We start from the raw sequence: 15,446 nt of genomic DNA on the forward strand, positions 1-15,446 counted from the left end.
GTGCATTACATTCACCCATTCATACACCGATTGCAGCAGAAGCCATGCAAGGTACCAGCCAGCCTATACCTATATGCTATAGCTAGGTATTTGAAACTGTGTTGGGCCTCCAATGATCTGCATTGTTGCTTGTTGTCACTGTTCACAAAATAATTATGGAGAACAACTGAACTGCCAACCTTTAGGCTTTGAACCGCATCGTTCAGGACCTGCATTCCTTCAGGGCGGACTACCTCCACTCTCCCGAGAAACTGACACACACACACACACACACAGGGAAATACACCCAATACATCTCTTCGTATACAGCCAATGACAGAATTTCATCTGAAAATATTAACGTTGGCCAATAAATAGATAAATAAAACAATATATGGAGCCAGGTGAGATTGATGAATCACAAATTGGTTGAATGGCACATTCTGACTTTCATCATCGTTATTGAATCCTTTAAACAAATTGTGTGTAAAGCTTAAATTAGCATAATTTGTATTATATTTAGTTTTTAGATATAGGTGACCTGGATAGTTATTCAATGCCAGAACAACAGCTACTGCTTAATACAAGTACCTTTACGGCAAAGGAGATCTCATTGTCTTCTTCGGAAATGTCGCTCATCTTAAGGTCTGTGATGTTTGTGGATTAACTTTCCTGAATAATAATAAGTAAATGTCTGTTCACACCATATAGCAACCATAACAGCATAACGTTGAGTTGCATTTGCGTGAATTTACCATCAATTCAATTGTTTCAGGTATCGTGTACAATTTTGCATTTAACTAAACCAAATTGATCCATCTTACCTCAACTGATGCCACCCTGAGTTACTTCCCTTTCAGAATGGCTGGGTGTAAAGTCTATTGGAGTTAATAATTAAGGTACAGGCGAACATCCTTATTGCCCTTCAGAGATCAGAGATCTCTTTCGAACACAACAGGGTTAAGGATGTTAGTTTTTATTACAGTTGGAGACAAGCCACATGCGGTGTGCCATGGCGTTTTTATTTATTTTTTCTCTATGTTTTTAAACTCTTATTTTGTTCTTTGTTCCATTGTTCTATCATTTTAACTACTTGTGTTTTATTGTATTCTATTTTTGTGTCCTGCCCTGTGAAGCACTTTGAGCTGCATATATAAATAAAGTTTATTATTATTATATTATTAAAAGACCGGGAGAGACCCCTGCTACTGAACAAAACACCATAGCAATGCTACCCATTGCTGGCTGTCTGAATTAGTATATCTATTTTTTAATAAGTCATTAAAATGTTGACATTGCTTATTTTTAACAAAAAACTTTTGTTTTAACCAAAAGTATCTCTTATACCTATATCTTTAATTATATTTTTGGAGGTTTCATGTTATGATGATTCATGTTTATGCCCAAGTTTTTTGGCTTTATATCATATTTGCTGTACAGCAGTGGTTTCCAAACTTTTCAGGTTGAGACCCAGAAGAGAGATTATGCGTTTGCCCAGCACCCAAACTAATGAAAATAGCAGATCTACAAGCATCACGTGTCGCTTCACACCGCGTTGCAAGCTTGTAGATCGGCTTTTTTCACTACTTCTCGATTAAATAGTTTTATTTAATTATTGAATTTCTTAGATTTGTTTGTTTTTAAAATGTATTAAAAAATATTTTTAGTATCTGTATGAAAAGAAAATGTGGGTTTTAACTCGAGTCGTGACCCATACAAATGGGTCCGTGATCCACAGATGGGGACACACTGTTTTGGAAACAGTGCTGTACAGTACACTACAGTACATTATACAGCATTCCCCAAGGCTCTGCTCCAAAACCAGCAGATGGGGCAAGAGAGCTTTGTCATGTATAGTCACTGTGCAACACTTTCACCTGAACTTCCTGTTGTGGTTATTCCTCTTCCTGGCTGGACTGCATGTATGCATGGAAGGAAGAGGTGAATTCAAGTTACTGAAGCTGATTCAATGAGGTTAGCCTGTTGTTCTGCCTTCTAATTTAGCTTGGACTGACTCTATACAGTCATATAGGCTGTAGTGTACTGTATTACTTATACTGTAGCATACTCTCTGTGTGTGTGTGTGTGTGTGTGTGTGTGTGTGTGTGTGTGTGTGTGTGTGTGTGTGTGTGTGTGTGTGTGTGTGTGGTTGTGTACACACACGGAAAGATGGCAAGTGGACAGCTATCCAGGGCAGAAGCGTTGGCGTGCTCAGGCTGCAGGCATGCATGCCATGTGATGCTCTTCTCTGACACTAATGCTCAGCTGTTTGGGAGAATTCCCATCAGACACATCATACTGGTGAGTGTGTGTGTGTGTGTGTGTGTGTGTGTGTGTGTGTGTGTGTGTGTGTGTGTGTGTGTGTGTGTGTGTGTGCCCGTGCGTCCATCTGCAGATTTATTTGTATAACACATGTGAGTGTAAAAGTTTTTTACACTCACACGTGTTATACAGATACAATATCTTACTGATATTTTACTGTGCATTCATGTGTATGCTATATGTACATTTCAATGAGGGAGTCCTCATGCATTGATGCGTGCATGTACTGTGTGTGTTTGTGTGTGTGTGTGTGTGTGTGTGTGTGTGTGTGTGTGTGTGTGTGTGTGTGTGTGTGCGTGCATCAGCGTGTGACAGACTTTGTTTTACTCCCCTACAGATACAGATGCGCTTTGACGGCCTATTGGGGTTCCCTGGTGGGTGAGTCCCTCGCAATATTTCATTTGTATTATTCTATTCAGTGAGCGGCCTAATCAATAGCCGCTTTTCTTTTCAACGGGGCCTTTTCAATGTTTTCCACACATTACAAAATGGACAGAAAAGCACAATGACGCCACAAGACACAGTTGTTTATAAGCTGGTTCGCTGCCGGAAAGTCCTTTACGTGCTTGTATGTGTACCGTGTGCATCTCTTACAGTTGATAGACATGCATTGTGTATTCTATATATACATTCATTCACTTGCTGACCGCCTGTCGGTATTGGGCAATTCGTTTTTTAGGGGTTTATATGTGACCATACCATTAACATTCTATTATACTGGCCTAAAATGTCGTTATGTTTTAAGTAGCATATGTGACATGTCAAACTAGGGGGTTTTCGTGATTCTGAATCCATTCCAAGCATTAGTTTTGCACTCCTTGGGCTAAAAATGGCCACATTTTGGGCAAGTGGCTATGACCGTTTTTAGGCCAAGGACTGTTTTTTTTGTGTGTGCAAAACTAATGCTTGGAATGGATACAGATTCATGAAAAACCCAGCATAATGGCATTTTGAAATTCTTGCCTTTATATAGAGTTTTATTAGGATCCCCATTAGCTGGTGCATACAGTAGCAGCAGCTAATCTTCCTGGGGTCCACACAGAACATAGAAACATGACATTCGACATGTATGACATTACAGGACATTGTATATTATATACGATATACAATGAAAATATTATCCTAATCATGATCAATGTTAGGATGTTAATGGCTTAGGCTATGGTCACATATATCCATTATCACGAATGTATTATATTTCAGTGCCAATAGAATGATTTCGAAAACACAGGACATGATGATAAGTCCAAAGTGCCTAGGGACTCTGCAAGGCAGGGGCGTCCTACTCCCTGAGCCAGGCTTGCACTTGACCGCATACCTAAATGTAAACAAACATTTAAACAAAAGAAACCTGTTGGCTGCTGGACTATTATATGATTGGGACCTTTCATCTATATGACCCCAGGTTTGTTAACCCTTCAAAAGAGACCCTGGAGGCGGGGCTAAACCGGGAATTGTGGGAGGAGCTGGGCGTGGCAATCCCTGTGTCTGTGGAGAATCATGTGGCTTCTTGCTACGCTCCGTCCTCTTCCTCCTCCTCCTCCTCTTCAAATCTCATCACTCACTTCTATGTGAAGAAGATAGACGAGGAACAAGTTATGGAAGTGGAAAAAGCAGCCGCGTCCACGGCAACAGATCATGGACAGGAGGTAGCGTGCGTGCGTGCGTGCGTGCGTGCGTGCGTGCGTGCGTGCGTGCGTGCGTGCGTGCGTGCTCACGCACACAATTTCGCTTTTACATTCAGAATGATCATTTGTGTGATCTCATGCTTTGTTCCCCATCCCTGCCGCGAGCATGTCTCCGTTGCGCTTGAGTAAATGGTCACACTCCTCTGCTACCAGTAGGGGTTAATGTACAGTTAAATGGTAAATGGTGCATTTATATAGCGCCTTTATCCAAGGCGCTTTACATAGATTGTGCATTACATTCACCCATTTATACACACACTCACACACCGATTGCGGCGGAAGCCATGCAAGTTAACCAACCAGCACATCGGGAGCAATGTGGGGTTCAGTGTCTTGCCCAAGGACACTACGACATGTAGACAGGAGGAGGAGCCGGGATTCGAACCACCGACCCATGGATCATTGGACGACCTGCTCTACACCTCCTGAGCCACAGTCGCCCCAGTTGTATAGACCGCGGCTCAAGCGAACTTGAGCCGCGAGAGACACGAGTTGCGAACGTGTCGAACGTTGCAAAGTTTGCTTAGCCCTGTTCGAGTTGCAATGCTGCGATATGGACAGAATAGTACATCCTCGTCCCCCCAGAGGGCTGTATTTTGCGTGTCTTAAGTACCAGGTCTTATTCCCTAACTTGAGTAAACTAAAGACCTGGAGGCGTGATCAATGCTCTTTGGCTATTCTGAGTGGCCAAAGAGCATTGATCACGCCTCCAGGTCTTTAGTTTACTCAAGTTAGGGAATAAGACCTGGTACTTAAGACACGCAAAAAAAAGCCCATAGTCCCGCAAGTATAGGGAAAGTCGAGAGGTGTTCGTGGGTCGCCTCTTTGCCTCTCTTTTTGTTTCTCTCCTTCTCTCTCTCTCTCTCTCTCTCTCTCTCTCTCTCTGTCTGTTATTTCAATTATGGTTCTTCTCACTGTCTTGTGGTGCCCGTTGCTTCCCGTCTGCAGGTCCTGGGGATGGTGAGGATCCCTCTGTACACCATGAAAGGCGGAGGAGGCCTGCCCTCCTTCCTGTCGCACTCGTTCATCGGGAACTGCCGTTCTCAGCTGCTCGACGCTCTGCTGCGCTTCGACCTCGTCAGCCCTCGGGAGCTACAGGAGTCCCTCGTGCGCGCCACGGAGATACACGCGCGCACCTCCAAAGACCTGCAGGCATTCCTCACACTCGCAGAAGGGCACGGAGAGAGAGCACCGCCGTCTTGAAATGATGAAATGACTAAATTGAAATATACACCTGTGAGTGCCACACAATTAAGCAAACGCAAACCCAGCTGTCCGTGTGCGACCACATAAAGTTGATGACAACCTTTCACTCTTTTCACGCCATTTCACAAGTTCAAACTGTGTACAAAATCTTTTGAAAATAGCCGATCTACAAGCTTGTAGATCGGCTATTTTCAAATGGGGGGCTGGAGTGGTTAATGGATGTTTTCTAATCAAAAATACAATCTCCAAAGTAACTAGAGTTTTCAAATAAATGTAGTGGAGTAAAAGTACAATATTTTGATCACAAAATGTATAGTGAAGTAGAAGTGAAAGTATTGGAAATACTCAAGTAAAGTACAAATTCCTCAAAATTGTACTTAAGTACAGTACAGTACTAGTACTGTACTGTACAGTACAGTACTAACAATAGGTGCCTTGCACACGACTACAGATGTACATACATATACGTAGATAGTGTATATACAATGCACATTATACAGTATACACATTCTGTGTTTTACATTATGTCATTTCCCTTGTTGAATTGTCACAGTGGATCATTTAATGTTGCGAGACACTAATAAACACACGACATATTGAGTGGTATTATAGTGAGCTGGCGCATCTTGGCAATATGACCGGGCTGCGTTTCTTTTTCCTTAATCCAGATTTTTATACTTCGCCATACAACAGTGTCACATGGTCAAAACAGACACTGCACAAGCTCACAACGACCTCACATTGCAACGCATTGTGAGCTTGCAGATCTGGTGTTTTTTTCCGTGCACAATGAAGCCATCACAACAAGCATTCTTTTTTAAACGCACTGCAAGCGATTGGTGGTAGCATTCGCCAATCGACAGCTTCACGCAGCAGTGGGCATGGCCCAGAGAAAAGCAGCTTATCCTGAATTGAAAAGTGCAGCAGATTTCTTAAGATTCTCAACATTTTTAATTCACTGCATAACCATTCAGCCTGGCACTGGCACAGCTATACAGTCCAAGGTTTCATTATGCTGTGACATATACTTATAAAGCCTGCAACCCAAGATTCCATACTACCAAACTATACCCTTGGTACACATAACCGAACTGCACCAGATGCTTGTTCCTGAGGAGTATTGCTAGTGAGCAAGAACGGAGGGCTGAACCTTGTCTTTGATGCTAATTACACCTGGAATATGTTGTTACAAATATAATGAGAACATTAATATAGTAAACAAAAGAACATTGAGTATAACATTGTAGGCTATAGGCTATTCAATAAATTATTTCAACTTTTATCATTTTTAGCAGTACCTTTTTAATAAAACAAAATCATTGATACTATAGATCGTGAGTGGATAATGTATCCTTTTTTAATGCAGTGCAATCATGCAATGTAACCAAATGGATATCTTTGGGATAATTTGGTTACATTTGTCAGAGCTAAATGAACACTGAGGATTTTCCTGTAATAGGATTTCATCAGCACGCTTTGCATCCAGGGTGATGGTGATCTGCTTTGATTAATTGCCCGATGGGTTCGTTTTATAAATGTCGCCTGATCTGAGTGCGCTTTTCTCGATCCGTCGACGGGAGATATATGCACCCTTTGCACCTCATCCGGCACAACAGGAAACATGTTGTAGGTACAAGAGACTGTTGTAGGTGCTAGTGACACTGGTGGTGTTGTCTTCTCCATGTACACCATGTGTCTTCCTCTTTGTGTGTGTGTGTGTGTGTGTGTGTGCGTGTGTGCATGGTTGCTCGCTAGTGAACGTCGGCGTTGTCACAGCTCACAGGGCGAGTAATGCAAGGTCATCAGAAAAATATTTGATGGCGTGAGGAAAGGGATGATGGTGGTGGGGGGCAGTGCTGAGATGAAGCCAGGGAGGGAAGGAAGCTTAAGGAGCAGCGGGATGGATGGATGTAGCTGGAGAGAGAGCGGGATCGAGCGGAGGGATGCTGCTCCGAGAGAAAGCGAGTGTATTCATAGATGCAGCGGTATTTATAGCTGCCTGAGGAGAGGAGAGAGTGGGGGGGCGTGGCTTGCGCTGTGGCATTCTCTGCTTCGAGAGAGAGAGAGAGAGAGAGGGGGGGGGGGGAGGGAGGGGGAGAAGTCTATTTGAGCAGGCTGGAGAGGGAAGGAGGGAGGGCTTGTTTTTAAGTGTGTGCGTGTGCATGTGTGTGCCTGAGAAAAGGGGGAGGGAGGGAGGGAGGGGGGAGATTACAGAGCTGAGAGAAATCTGTCAGGTTCAAACACTGCTCTCTCTGTGTGATAGAGAGAGAGAGAGGAGAACAAGGGAAGAGGAGAAGAACGGATAGAAACGGAGGACTACAAAGTGAGGTATGTACAAGTGTCATGGTGCTGCTGTTCATAAAACCAACAGCAACCTGTGTGTGTGTGTGTGTGTGTGAGAGACGTGTGTGTGACTGTGTGACTGTGTGTGTCTGTGTGGTTTCAAGCGTGCATATATACGTGACTATTATTGTGAATACAAATCTGTCTGCATGTGTTTGTGTTGTTGTGTGCTGCTGGCTTCAGTAGGTGGAGAAATGCAGGATTGGAATGGATGTAGGTTACTGATCTGTTGGGGGTATCAATTATGTAATGTGTGCACCATCTTCAGTGCTGCTGCTGCTGCTGCTGTGTGTGTGTGTGTGTGTGTGTGTGTGTTTCGTGTAATTTGTGTAAATATGCTTACAGATGATTAGGTGGGCATGTAGCTATTGTGCAGAAGTGTGTGTGTGTGTGTGTGTGTGTGTGTGTGCTCGTGTGTGTGTGTGTGTGTGTGTGTGTGTGTGTGTGTGTTCCCCCCCCCCCCCCCCCCCCATACAAAGTGATTTATGGCTGTTGTAAACGTGAGCCCTGCTCGTCCACCGCTGTCAGAGTTCCGGGGGCCACGATTGGTCCTTTTCTCATTACTCCCCATGGTATCGACGGCTCATTCACTGGTTAAAGACACTGTTTCTCACCCACCAGGGGTCCAAATGGAACCCTTTAAAGACACTGTTTCTCACCCACCAGGGGTCCAAATGGAACCCTTTAAAGACACTGTTTCTCATTCTCACCCACCAGGGGTCCAAATGGAACCCTTTCATTCTGGATCTGTATAACTCTGAGAAAAATAACACTGAGGATTTAGAGTGTAGGCCTATACTAGGCTACAAATATAACCCAAATGGATCATGGACTTATAGTACCGGTCCATTGGGTTCCATTTGTATATACGGTTCTGTATACACTCTCAGAGATATACAGAAGGGTTCACATTGTTTTAAAGACACACAGATGTGTGTGTGTGTGTGTGTGTGTGTGTGTGTGTGTGTGTGTGTGACTGTGTGTGTGTGTGTGGTTTAACTGCACGTCCTGAAGGCATCTGTAAACTGATATGGACATTGTATTGGTTTAATTATGATGCCGCACAATGGATCTTAAGGGAACCCCTTTTGGTGTTTTAACTAGTATAAGCATTATGGTATACTTTAGCTATTGAAAAATAGCAGATCTACAAGCTCATAGCGCGCCACCGAGTGGCGCGCTACGAGCTTGTATAGGTCTGCTATTTTTGAAAAATCGTGAAAATGTGACGCAAACATTTGAATACATTCTTTCATTCTTCTTTTTTTAACTCAAATCTTTGCTTCTGGGGGGTCCCTACTAGCAACATATTTTCAGATGGGGGGTCGGCAGCCAAATACAGATAATTCTGGACACCACTGACATATATATAGAAACATAAGCTTTTTCAGAAAACTGTTAGGATTTGGAAAACAATTGTAGCATCTGGTGTCATGCAGGTCTTAATGCTGACACAATGGAGGAGCCCTGACATGAACCCTGTGGCCTATATCGTTCTGTTAGTCAGGTAGATCTGTTCCTTCTTTCAGCGGAGAAATGTCATTACTCAGGCTTGGCTTTCCCAGAAGCCTATTGCACATATTTGTAGGCCTATTAGTTCTCGTAACATAATCTGAACGGACTAGTTGGTTCATTGGCTTATTGATTTGAGTATTATACTGTGCGTTTGGGAAGCCCAGCTGCTCTCTTTTATGTAAATTGACTAAATTCTAAATTGCATTCACAAAATCTTGCCTTGCCTGATTTATTTATATACATTTTCAATGTATGCCCTGAATTTCAAGCAGCAAGACAATTGATATACGGTAATGTTTTGATATGATGTTAATATACGGTATTGTTTTGATATGATGTTAATATACTGTCGCTGCAGTATAAAGGCGTAATTTTGGGAGGTCTATAAACTTTGTAACTTTTAGTTTAGTGACATTTCACCTACAGAACTGTGTTCTGCCTGCTATAAAGCAAGGGGGGGGGGAAAGCAGGCCATAAGTTCAGGTGGAAATCCCCAAATCAAAAGAAATGCCGATGATGTGATGACGTGATGTTCTTCAAAACAGTCAATGGGAAATTGTTAGAGTTTTATATAAGAACCATTTAAATCCTGTCCTGTCTAGTAACCACACCACTAGCAGAACTGAACACAAATTCTCACTCTCTACCTATAGTGCAGTGAAAGATACATAACGTCAGTCTTACCCAACGCCCAATCTTTCTGTTTTAGGAACACATTGGCGGCTGTACTTTATATACCTCATACTTTAATGCTTAGTATGAGGTATAAAGTACAGCAGCCTTGTCTTCCTAAAACGGAAAGATTGGGTATTGGGTAAGACTGACGTTATGTATCTTTCAGGACCTTTCACTGCTTTGTCTCAACCATTATTACTCAATGGCTCTGGTCTCAGCCACCGCGGTAGATATTTTGACATTCCGTTTATTTTTTATTCTTTATGTTGCCACTACTGTTGGAGCAGCCATTAACTACACAGGTTCATCCCGATGTTCTGGTGCATCTTTGTAATGTTAGTGTTAGTAAAAAGCAGGTGAAAGAGTAACGTTTGAAGCAGACTATAACATCAGTCACTTTTCCATTCACTGCAGTAGAAGCTTGGTGCGGGGAAACCACAGATGTGTCGTCTCCGCCTACAGGAAATACGTAGGCTGCGACCATGAGACCCGCTACGGAATCGGTCTATATAGGAGTGGTTGCACCACTCAAAAAGCATAGATGGAGAACTGTGGCAGAATGGTTAGAGATACAGGAAAGCCTGAGGGTGTGCATGGTGAACCTGACTTTCCTGTTAGCTCCTCTGTGCCCACGCGGTGTCTAACTGTCAACACTGTTTTCATCGAACCACTTGAATCCCAGCATCCATATTATGTGGAATCTACAAGCCAAAGATTGCGTGTAGATCTGGTATTTAATCTTGTCCCTGAATAGGTGATATTACAATAAATAACGCTAAAACTAATACAAACTAATGCCTTTTCAAAATAAAAATGCAAACCTATGTGGTAACCTTGCCTGTCAGCCTCTCTCCCCACACAGTGTCCAACTGTCAAGACTGTTTTCATAAAAAGAAAAAAAGGGGGACATTCCACAAATATCACCTGCAAATTACCCTCTGCATATACACCCTTGCAGCAAACAACCCCACAAGTGTAGCTGGGTATGGAAATCTCCCCTTGCATGTGACATGCCCAGGTTATTGCAAAACGGCCCTTGCCCAAATACACCCAACGGCAACAGTGCCCAAATCAGTTGGGCTCTTGTCTTAATATCCTGTATGTGTCAGTACAGTACTCACAAAAAATAAAAACATTGTATCCATTGGAACACAGGTTCTTTATTTTACATTTACTGAAAAGTAATGACATAAAAGGTTTTCACCCAACTGCACCAATAATATTGGTGCAGTTGGGTGAAAACCTAGCATATTATGCTATTGCATGTGCACACTGAGACCTTGAGATATAACTTCCTTTTTTTACCAGACTTGGGGTAAAACCTGTTAATAATCATACTGTACTACACATACAAAGAATCTATTTCAAAACACTCATAACCACGTACAAAGCACTAAACCAGGGGCTTTCAACTGATTGTGAACCAGGGACCACCACCTTGACTAATAATCAGCCTGGGGACCACTGTTGTGTTGCAATGGGATATTTGTGGACACGTCTGTGTTTGTGTGTGTGTTAGGTTGCACACAGGTGGTGAAAAACAACCATGCTGTTTTCGTGGTCACCCACCCAGACACACACATAGCTCCGTAAGGGAGTGGTTGCACCACTCAAAAATAGCAAATTATGTGCAAGATATAGCACATGATGACATGATTATATGGGCACATTTCCTAATCAATCAGGCAAGCTGGTACACTTATACCCTTCTTGAGATTCTAACTCCATTTTCTGTGGAATTTCTTAACCTCCGACTTCCCAGTAATTCTGATAACATTGACGCACTTCCACGTAACAGTGCACACAAGTTCTGTGGAAGAAATTACAAAATCTTCACTTTGCCACATTGCTAAATGCATGGTCAGGGGCCACATGCAATACCTTCACGGATACTTTGTTGCTTCCCCATGTAAAGCGTCTCTGGGTACTCGGAAAAGCGCTATATAAGCTATTATTATTATTTTGAGATGTTATTATTAAGGTAAATTTGACATAATTAATTTGTATTCCTCGCATAGATAAAAGGAAATCTGGCGGCACAGCCAATTTGACTGCATGCCTTATGTCAGCTTTGGTCCTTAATTTGTGTATAGCAGCAGCACCTGTGGGAACCTTCTCGTGCTCAGGACACTGTTAGCTATGCCAGCTGTTCAGTAATTATGTTAACCCATTTGGGCCTGACCTCGAAATTAAAAAAAAATCTTCTAAATCCATATTTTCACGATTTAAAAAAGAATAGGAGACTTACAAGCTCGTAGCGCGCCACTCGGTTGTTTCATGATAAATGCTTTTTATGTGATGTATTCCCATGCTTTTTTGTTCTTGCTTAATGTAAGTCGCTCTGAGCGTCTGCTAAATGCCTAAATTGTAAATTATTATAACGCGTGACATGAACATTAGTGTTATAGCCTGCGTGGCGTGTGCAGTTGGCCTGTCGATCAGGGCCTGTCACACACGGACAAGCATGTCATGTCTGAATTGACTTCACTTGACTCGTGTACACACAGAAGTGTTTGCATAGCATGTCTGACGACATGAATTACGGCCGAGATCAGTTCAGATAACTCAAAGCGCATCCCTTTCACAGTTCCATGCATGCTTATCTGCACTCTGCAGCCACACTGCAAAATCTGTGAGTGTTCATTTAAGTCCGAGAGTGGTGCAAAGTAAACGACGGACCCGTATAGGCTGTTGTTGTGCTGACACACACAGGGCAATCCTGAACGTCAAGCTTGATTTATACTCCGTCATATGACGGTGTCATGTGCAGGAAGATATCAGTAGAAGCTCACAACGACACGTCTCATCCACGACCACGTGGCGTTGTGAGCTTGTAGGTCGCCTACTACACCAGTGGTTCCCTAAGGGAGTTCCAGGGGGTCCCCAGCTAAATGATAGTTTGTAACCAAATGGACCATTATAGGTCTGTAACTCAGAGAGTGTACAAATGGAACCAAATGGACCCTAACGGGTCCATTTTGGTTCCATTTGTACACTCTCAGAGTTAAAATAACATTGATTTTACAATATAAATTGGTGTCTCAGAGATAGAAGAAATGCCATTAAATGGGGGGGTCCCTAGACTAATGCATGTCAAAATGGGGGGTCCTTGAAATTAAACGTGTTGAGAATCACTGCTAGAGCCGTAAAAATCTTCTCTTTTGATGGGGGTCCCTGGCATGTCTTTTTCAAACTAAAGACATGCTAATTAGTGTCAATTTGGGGGGTCCTTGACCTGCAAAAGTTTGGGAACCAGTGGCCCCTACACCAGGGGTTCTCAACCCGTGGGTCGCGACTCCTCGGGGGGTCCCCAAATAAATGTATTTATTTTTTGCAACTGAATGGCTGGAAAGTGGAAATGAAGAGTTTACATATAGTACACATAGTGCATGCATACACCTTCCCTAATGATTATATCTGGTTTCAGTATTTATTTATGGTGTATAGAGCGTCGCCCTCGAGAAACCCCGGAAAAGAAATCCCCGTTCATTTTCCTCATAGACTTTTCAGAAAGTATTTATTTAAAGACGCTTAACGCTGCGGACAAAGCCAACTCTTGTCGTGACCAATCATGACCACAAAGCTTTCACTTCCTTTTCTTTATAGGATTGCACAATCTACAACAAAAAAGAAGCGATATAGGCTTTTATAGGAAGTGAACAAATTCTGGTTCTAACTGACGACGCCCACTGGTTCACTCCTGCACACGAGACAGGAGACAGCAGAGCAGCTGCCGAGAGAGACACAATGCAGCTGCGAATTATACGGTCGACTTTTCCAAAAAAGGGGGAAAAAGTTTGAGATGAGCGGAGCCGATCTGCTGCAAGAAATAGTATAACACCTAACTAGGTCATATTATTATCGACAAAGCAGAGGCCTGGCGGCCCATGCATGTCGCGCAGTTTGGCTATATCTACTCAAATCTGAGGAGGAGAAGCCCCCCCCCCCGGCCACACTTTATCACACATACAATGAGCCACTTGTATATCGTCTATTTAGTTCTGCTTGATTCATGTCATTTGGGTTTGGGGTTTGTTGAATTTTGCTCGGGAACTAACCCTTTTGGTGTTTTAAACATGTTATAATTTAGCTATTGAAAAATAGCAGCTCTACAAGCTCATAGCGCGCCACCGAGTGGCGCGCTACGAGCTTGTAGGTCTGCTATTTTTTTGAAAAAACGTTGAAAATATTTATTTCATAAAACTGGAGGATTTAGAAGATTTCTTTTTTTTTTTATTTCGACGTCAGGCCTAAATGTGTCAATGTAGCGGCAAAAAGGCTGATGTGTAAATATGGTCAATAAGCCTCCAGGATGGTCTCTCTCTTGCCCATTGTTCCACCACTTTATATTCACTCTGCGTATAGCGAGATGGACCCCTTTTATTTCTGTGACCTTGACATGAAATGTGGGCTATACTTGTACGCCTCTCTTACTCAGCTCTTCCTGACCTTTTGGGTCAGCCTTCTCTACCCTCTCTCTCTCTCTCTCATCAACCTCCCTGTACTCTGTCTATAGCGCTCTACCATCCCCTTTCTCCCCCCCTCTCTCTCTCTCTCTCTCTCTCTTCCTAGCATGATACTTTCTCGCTGTCTCTTGTTCTTCTCTCCCTATTATTTAATCCATTCCTCTCATTCCCCCCCCCCTCTCTCTCTCTCTCTCTCTCTCCGGTTTATCCATCCTTTTCTTTCCTTCTTGGGTTTCTCTCTCTTCTCTCAGATCAATTACCAGCTCCTTTGTTCAGGGGAGATTAAGGTCGTGTGCTGATGAAGGTCCCAGGAGTCTCCCATGGTCTCCCATGGCCTCTGAAGACATGCTTGTATATAGTGGAAATGTCTCTCCATTTACTCTCTGTGATCACTCCATTACTCTCAATTAAGTTTCGTTAATATTATTCATCTACTGTACAGTATGTCAGGGTCACCTAGTTGAACACGCAGGGAATATATATATATATATATATATATTCGTGTGTGCGTGCGCGCGCACGTGTGTGTGTGTGTGTGTGTGTGTGTGTGTGTGTGTGTGTGTGTGTGTGTGTGTGTGTGCATGCGCGCGCGCGTGTGCGTGTGTGTGTGTGTGTGTGTGTGTGTGTGTGTGTGTAAACCATCAACCCTATTTTCCTGCAATGATACTTGAAACGTGTCATTGCATGTCTAAGTGGAAAAACCAGTAACTTTACAGTTTGCACCCCATGCAGCTGTACCTTCAATTCTCCCAGAATGATAGACACTGTCTGTCACTAGCGCACATCAGCAGTTGTGTGAGTCGTGTGTGTGCGTGCGTGAGTGTGTATGCGTTTTGTGTGTACGCGTGTTTGTGTATATATGGTTTCTGGTCCTTGACCTCTATACTTCAACAGATCAGATTTATAATGCTTGGCATGTTCAAATGAGACAAGTCTGATTTAAAACCCATTTAGGCCTGACGTCGAAATAAAAAAACAAGTCTTCTGAAAGAATATATATTCAAAGATTTGTTTTCACGATGTTTCAAAAATAGCAGACCTATACAAGCTCGTAGCGCGCCACTCGTACGAGCTTGTAGATCTGCTATTTTGCTTTAGTTAAAACACCCAAAGGGTTCCCGTCCAGAATGGGCCTTCCCTTGACCATGGAATTATGTATTTTAAGTTTGTGACTCCAGGAAGTACACTATACTATAGCCTATACTGTAAAACACGAGATTCATATCCCTGTGGGAAAACAATGTTTGGTTGA

At 42.8% G+C, this 15,446-nt stretch overlaps 2 protein-coding genes across 4 annotated transcripts in view; both read left to right on the forward strand.

Annotated features, from left to right (window-relative positions):
- Nucleotides 1-1,869: 1,869 nt before the first annotated feature.
- On the forward strand, nt 1,870-5,725 carry LOC308315226 (U8 snoRNA-decapping enzyme). Of its 2 annotated transcripts, XR_013964006.1 has the most exons (6): nt 1,870-1,953; nt 2,149-2,280; nt 2,639-2,679; nt 3,707-3,950; nt 4,938-5,262; nt 5,447-5,725. XR_013964006.1 is itself a non-coding variant. In XM_080763095.1 (5 exons), the coding sequence occupies exons 2-5, from the start codon at nt 2,149-2,151 to the stop codon at nt 5,190-5,192; spliced, it is 672 nt and encodes a 223-aa protein (XP_080619221.1). In that variant the 5' UTR covers nt 1,870-1,953; the 3' UTR covers nt 5,193-5,289. The 2 variants fall into 2 exon arrangements, 1 of the variants encoding a protein (XP_080619221.1); XM_080763095.1 differs by lacking the exon at nt 5,447-5,725 and having other exon boundaries at nt 4,938-5,289.
- Nucleotides 5,726-7,390: 1,665 nt separating this feature from the next.
- Nucleotides 7,391-15,446, forward strand: part of arhgap4b (Rho GTPase activating protein 4b) — a 48,878-nt gene continuing 40,822 nt past the window's right edge. For both annotated transcript variants that reach the window (XM_080763070.1, XM_080763071.1), the window contains exon 1: nt 7,391-7,523. The gene's annotated coding sequence lies outside the window, so the exon portion shown is untranslated. The remainder of the gene's footprint in view (nt 7,524-15,446) is intronic.

This window comes from Protomyctophum bolini, assembly GCF_963924005.1.
Source record: "Protomyctophum bolini genome assembly, chromosome: 5".
Taxonomy (NCBI): domain Eukaryota; kingdom Metazoa; phylum Chordata; class Actinopteri; order Myctophiformes; family Myctophidae; genus Protomyctophum; species Protomyctophum bolini.

Coding starts and splice junctions, on each gene's coding strand:
- LOC308315226 (XM_080763095.1), top strand. CDS start 2,149: ATGGCAAGTGGACAGCTATCCAGGGCAGAAGCGTTGGCGTGCTCAGGC. Junction 2,281..2,638: donor CCATCAGACACATCATACTG/GTGAGTGTGTGT, acceptor ACTCCCCTACAG/ATACAGATGCGCTTTGACGG. Junction 2,680..3,706: donor CTATTGGGGTTCCCTGGTGG/GTGAGTCCCTCG, acceptor ATATGACCCCAG/GTTTGTTAACCCTTCAAAAG.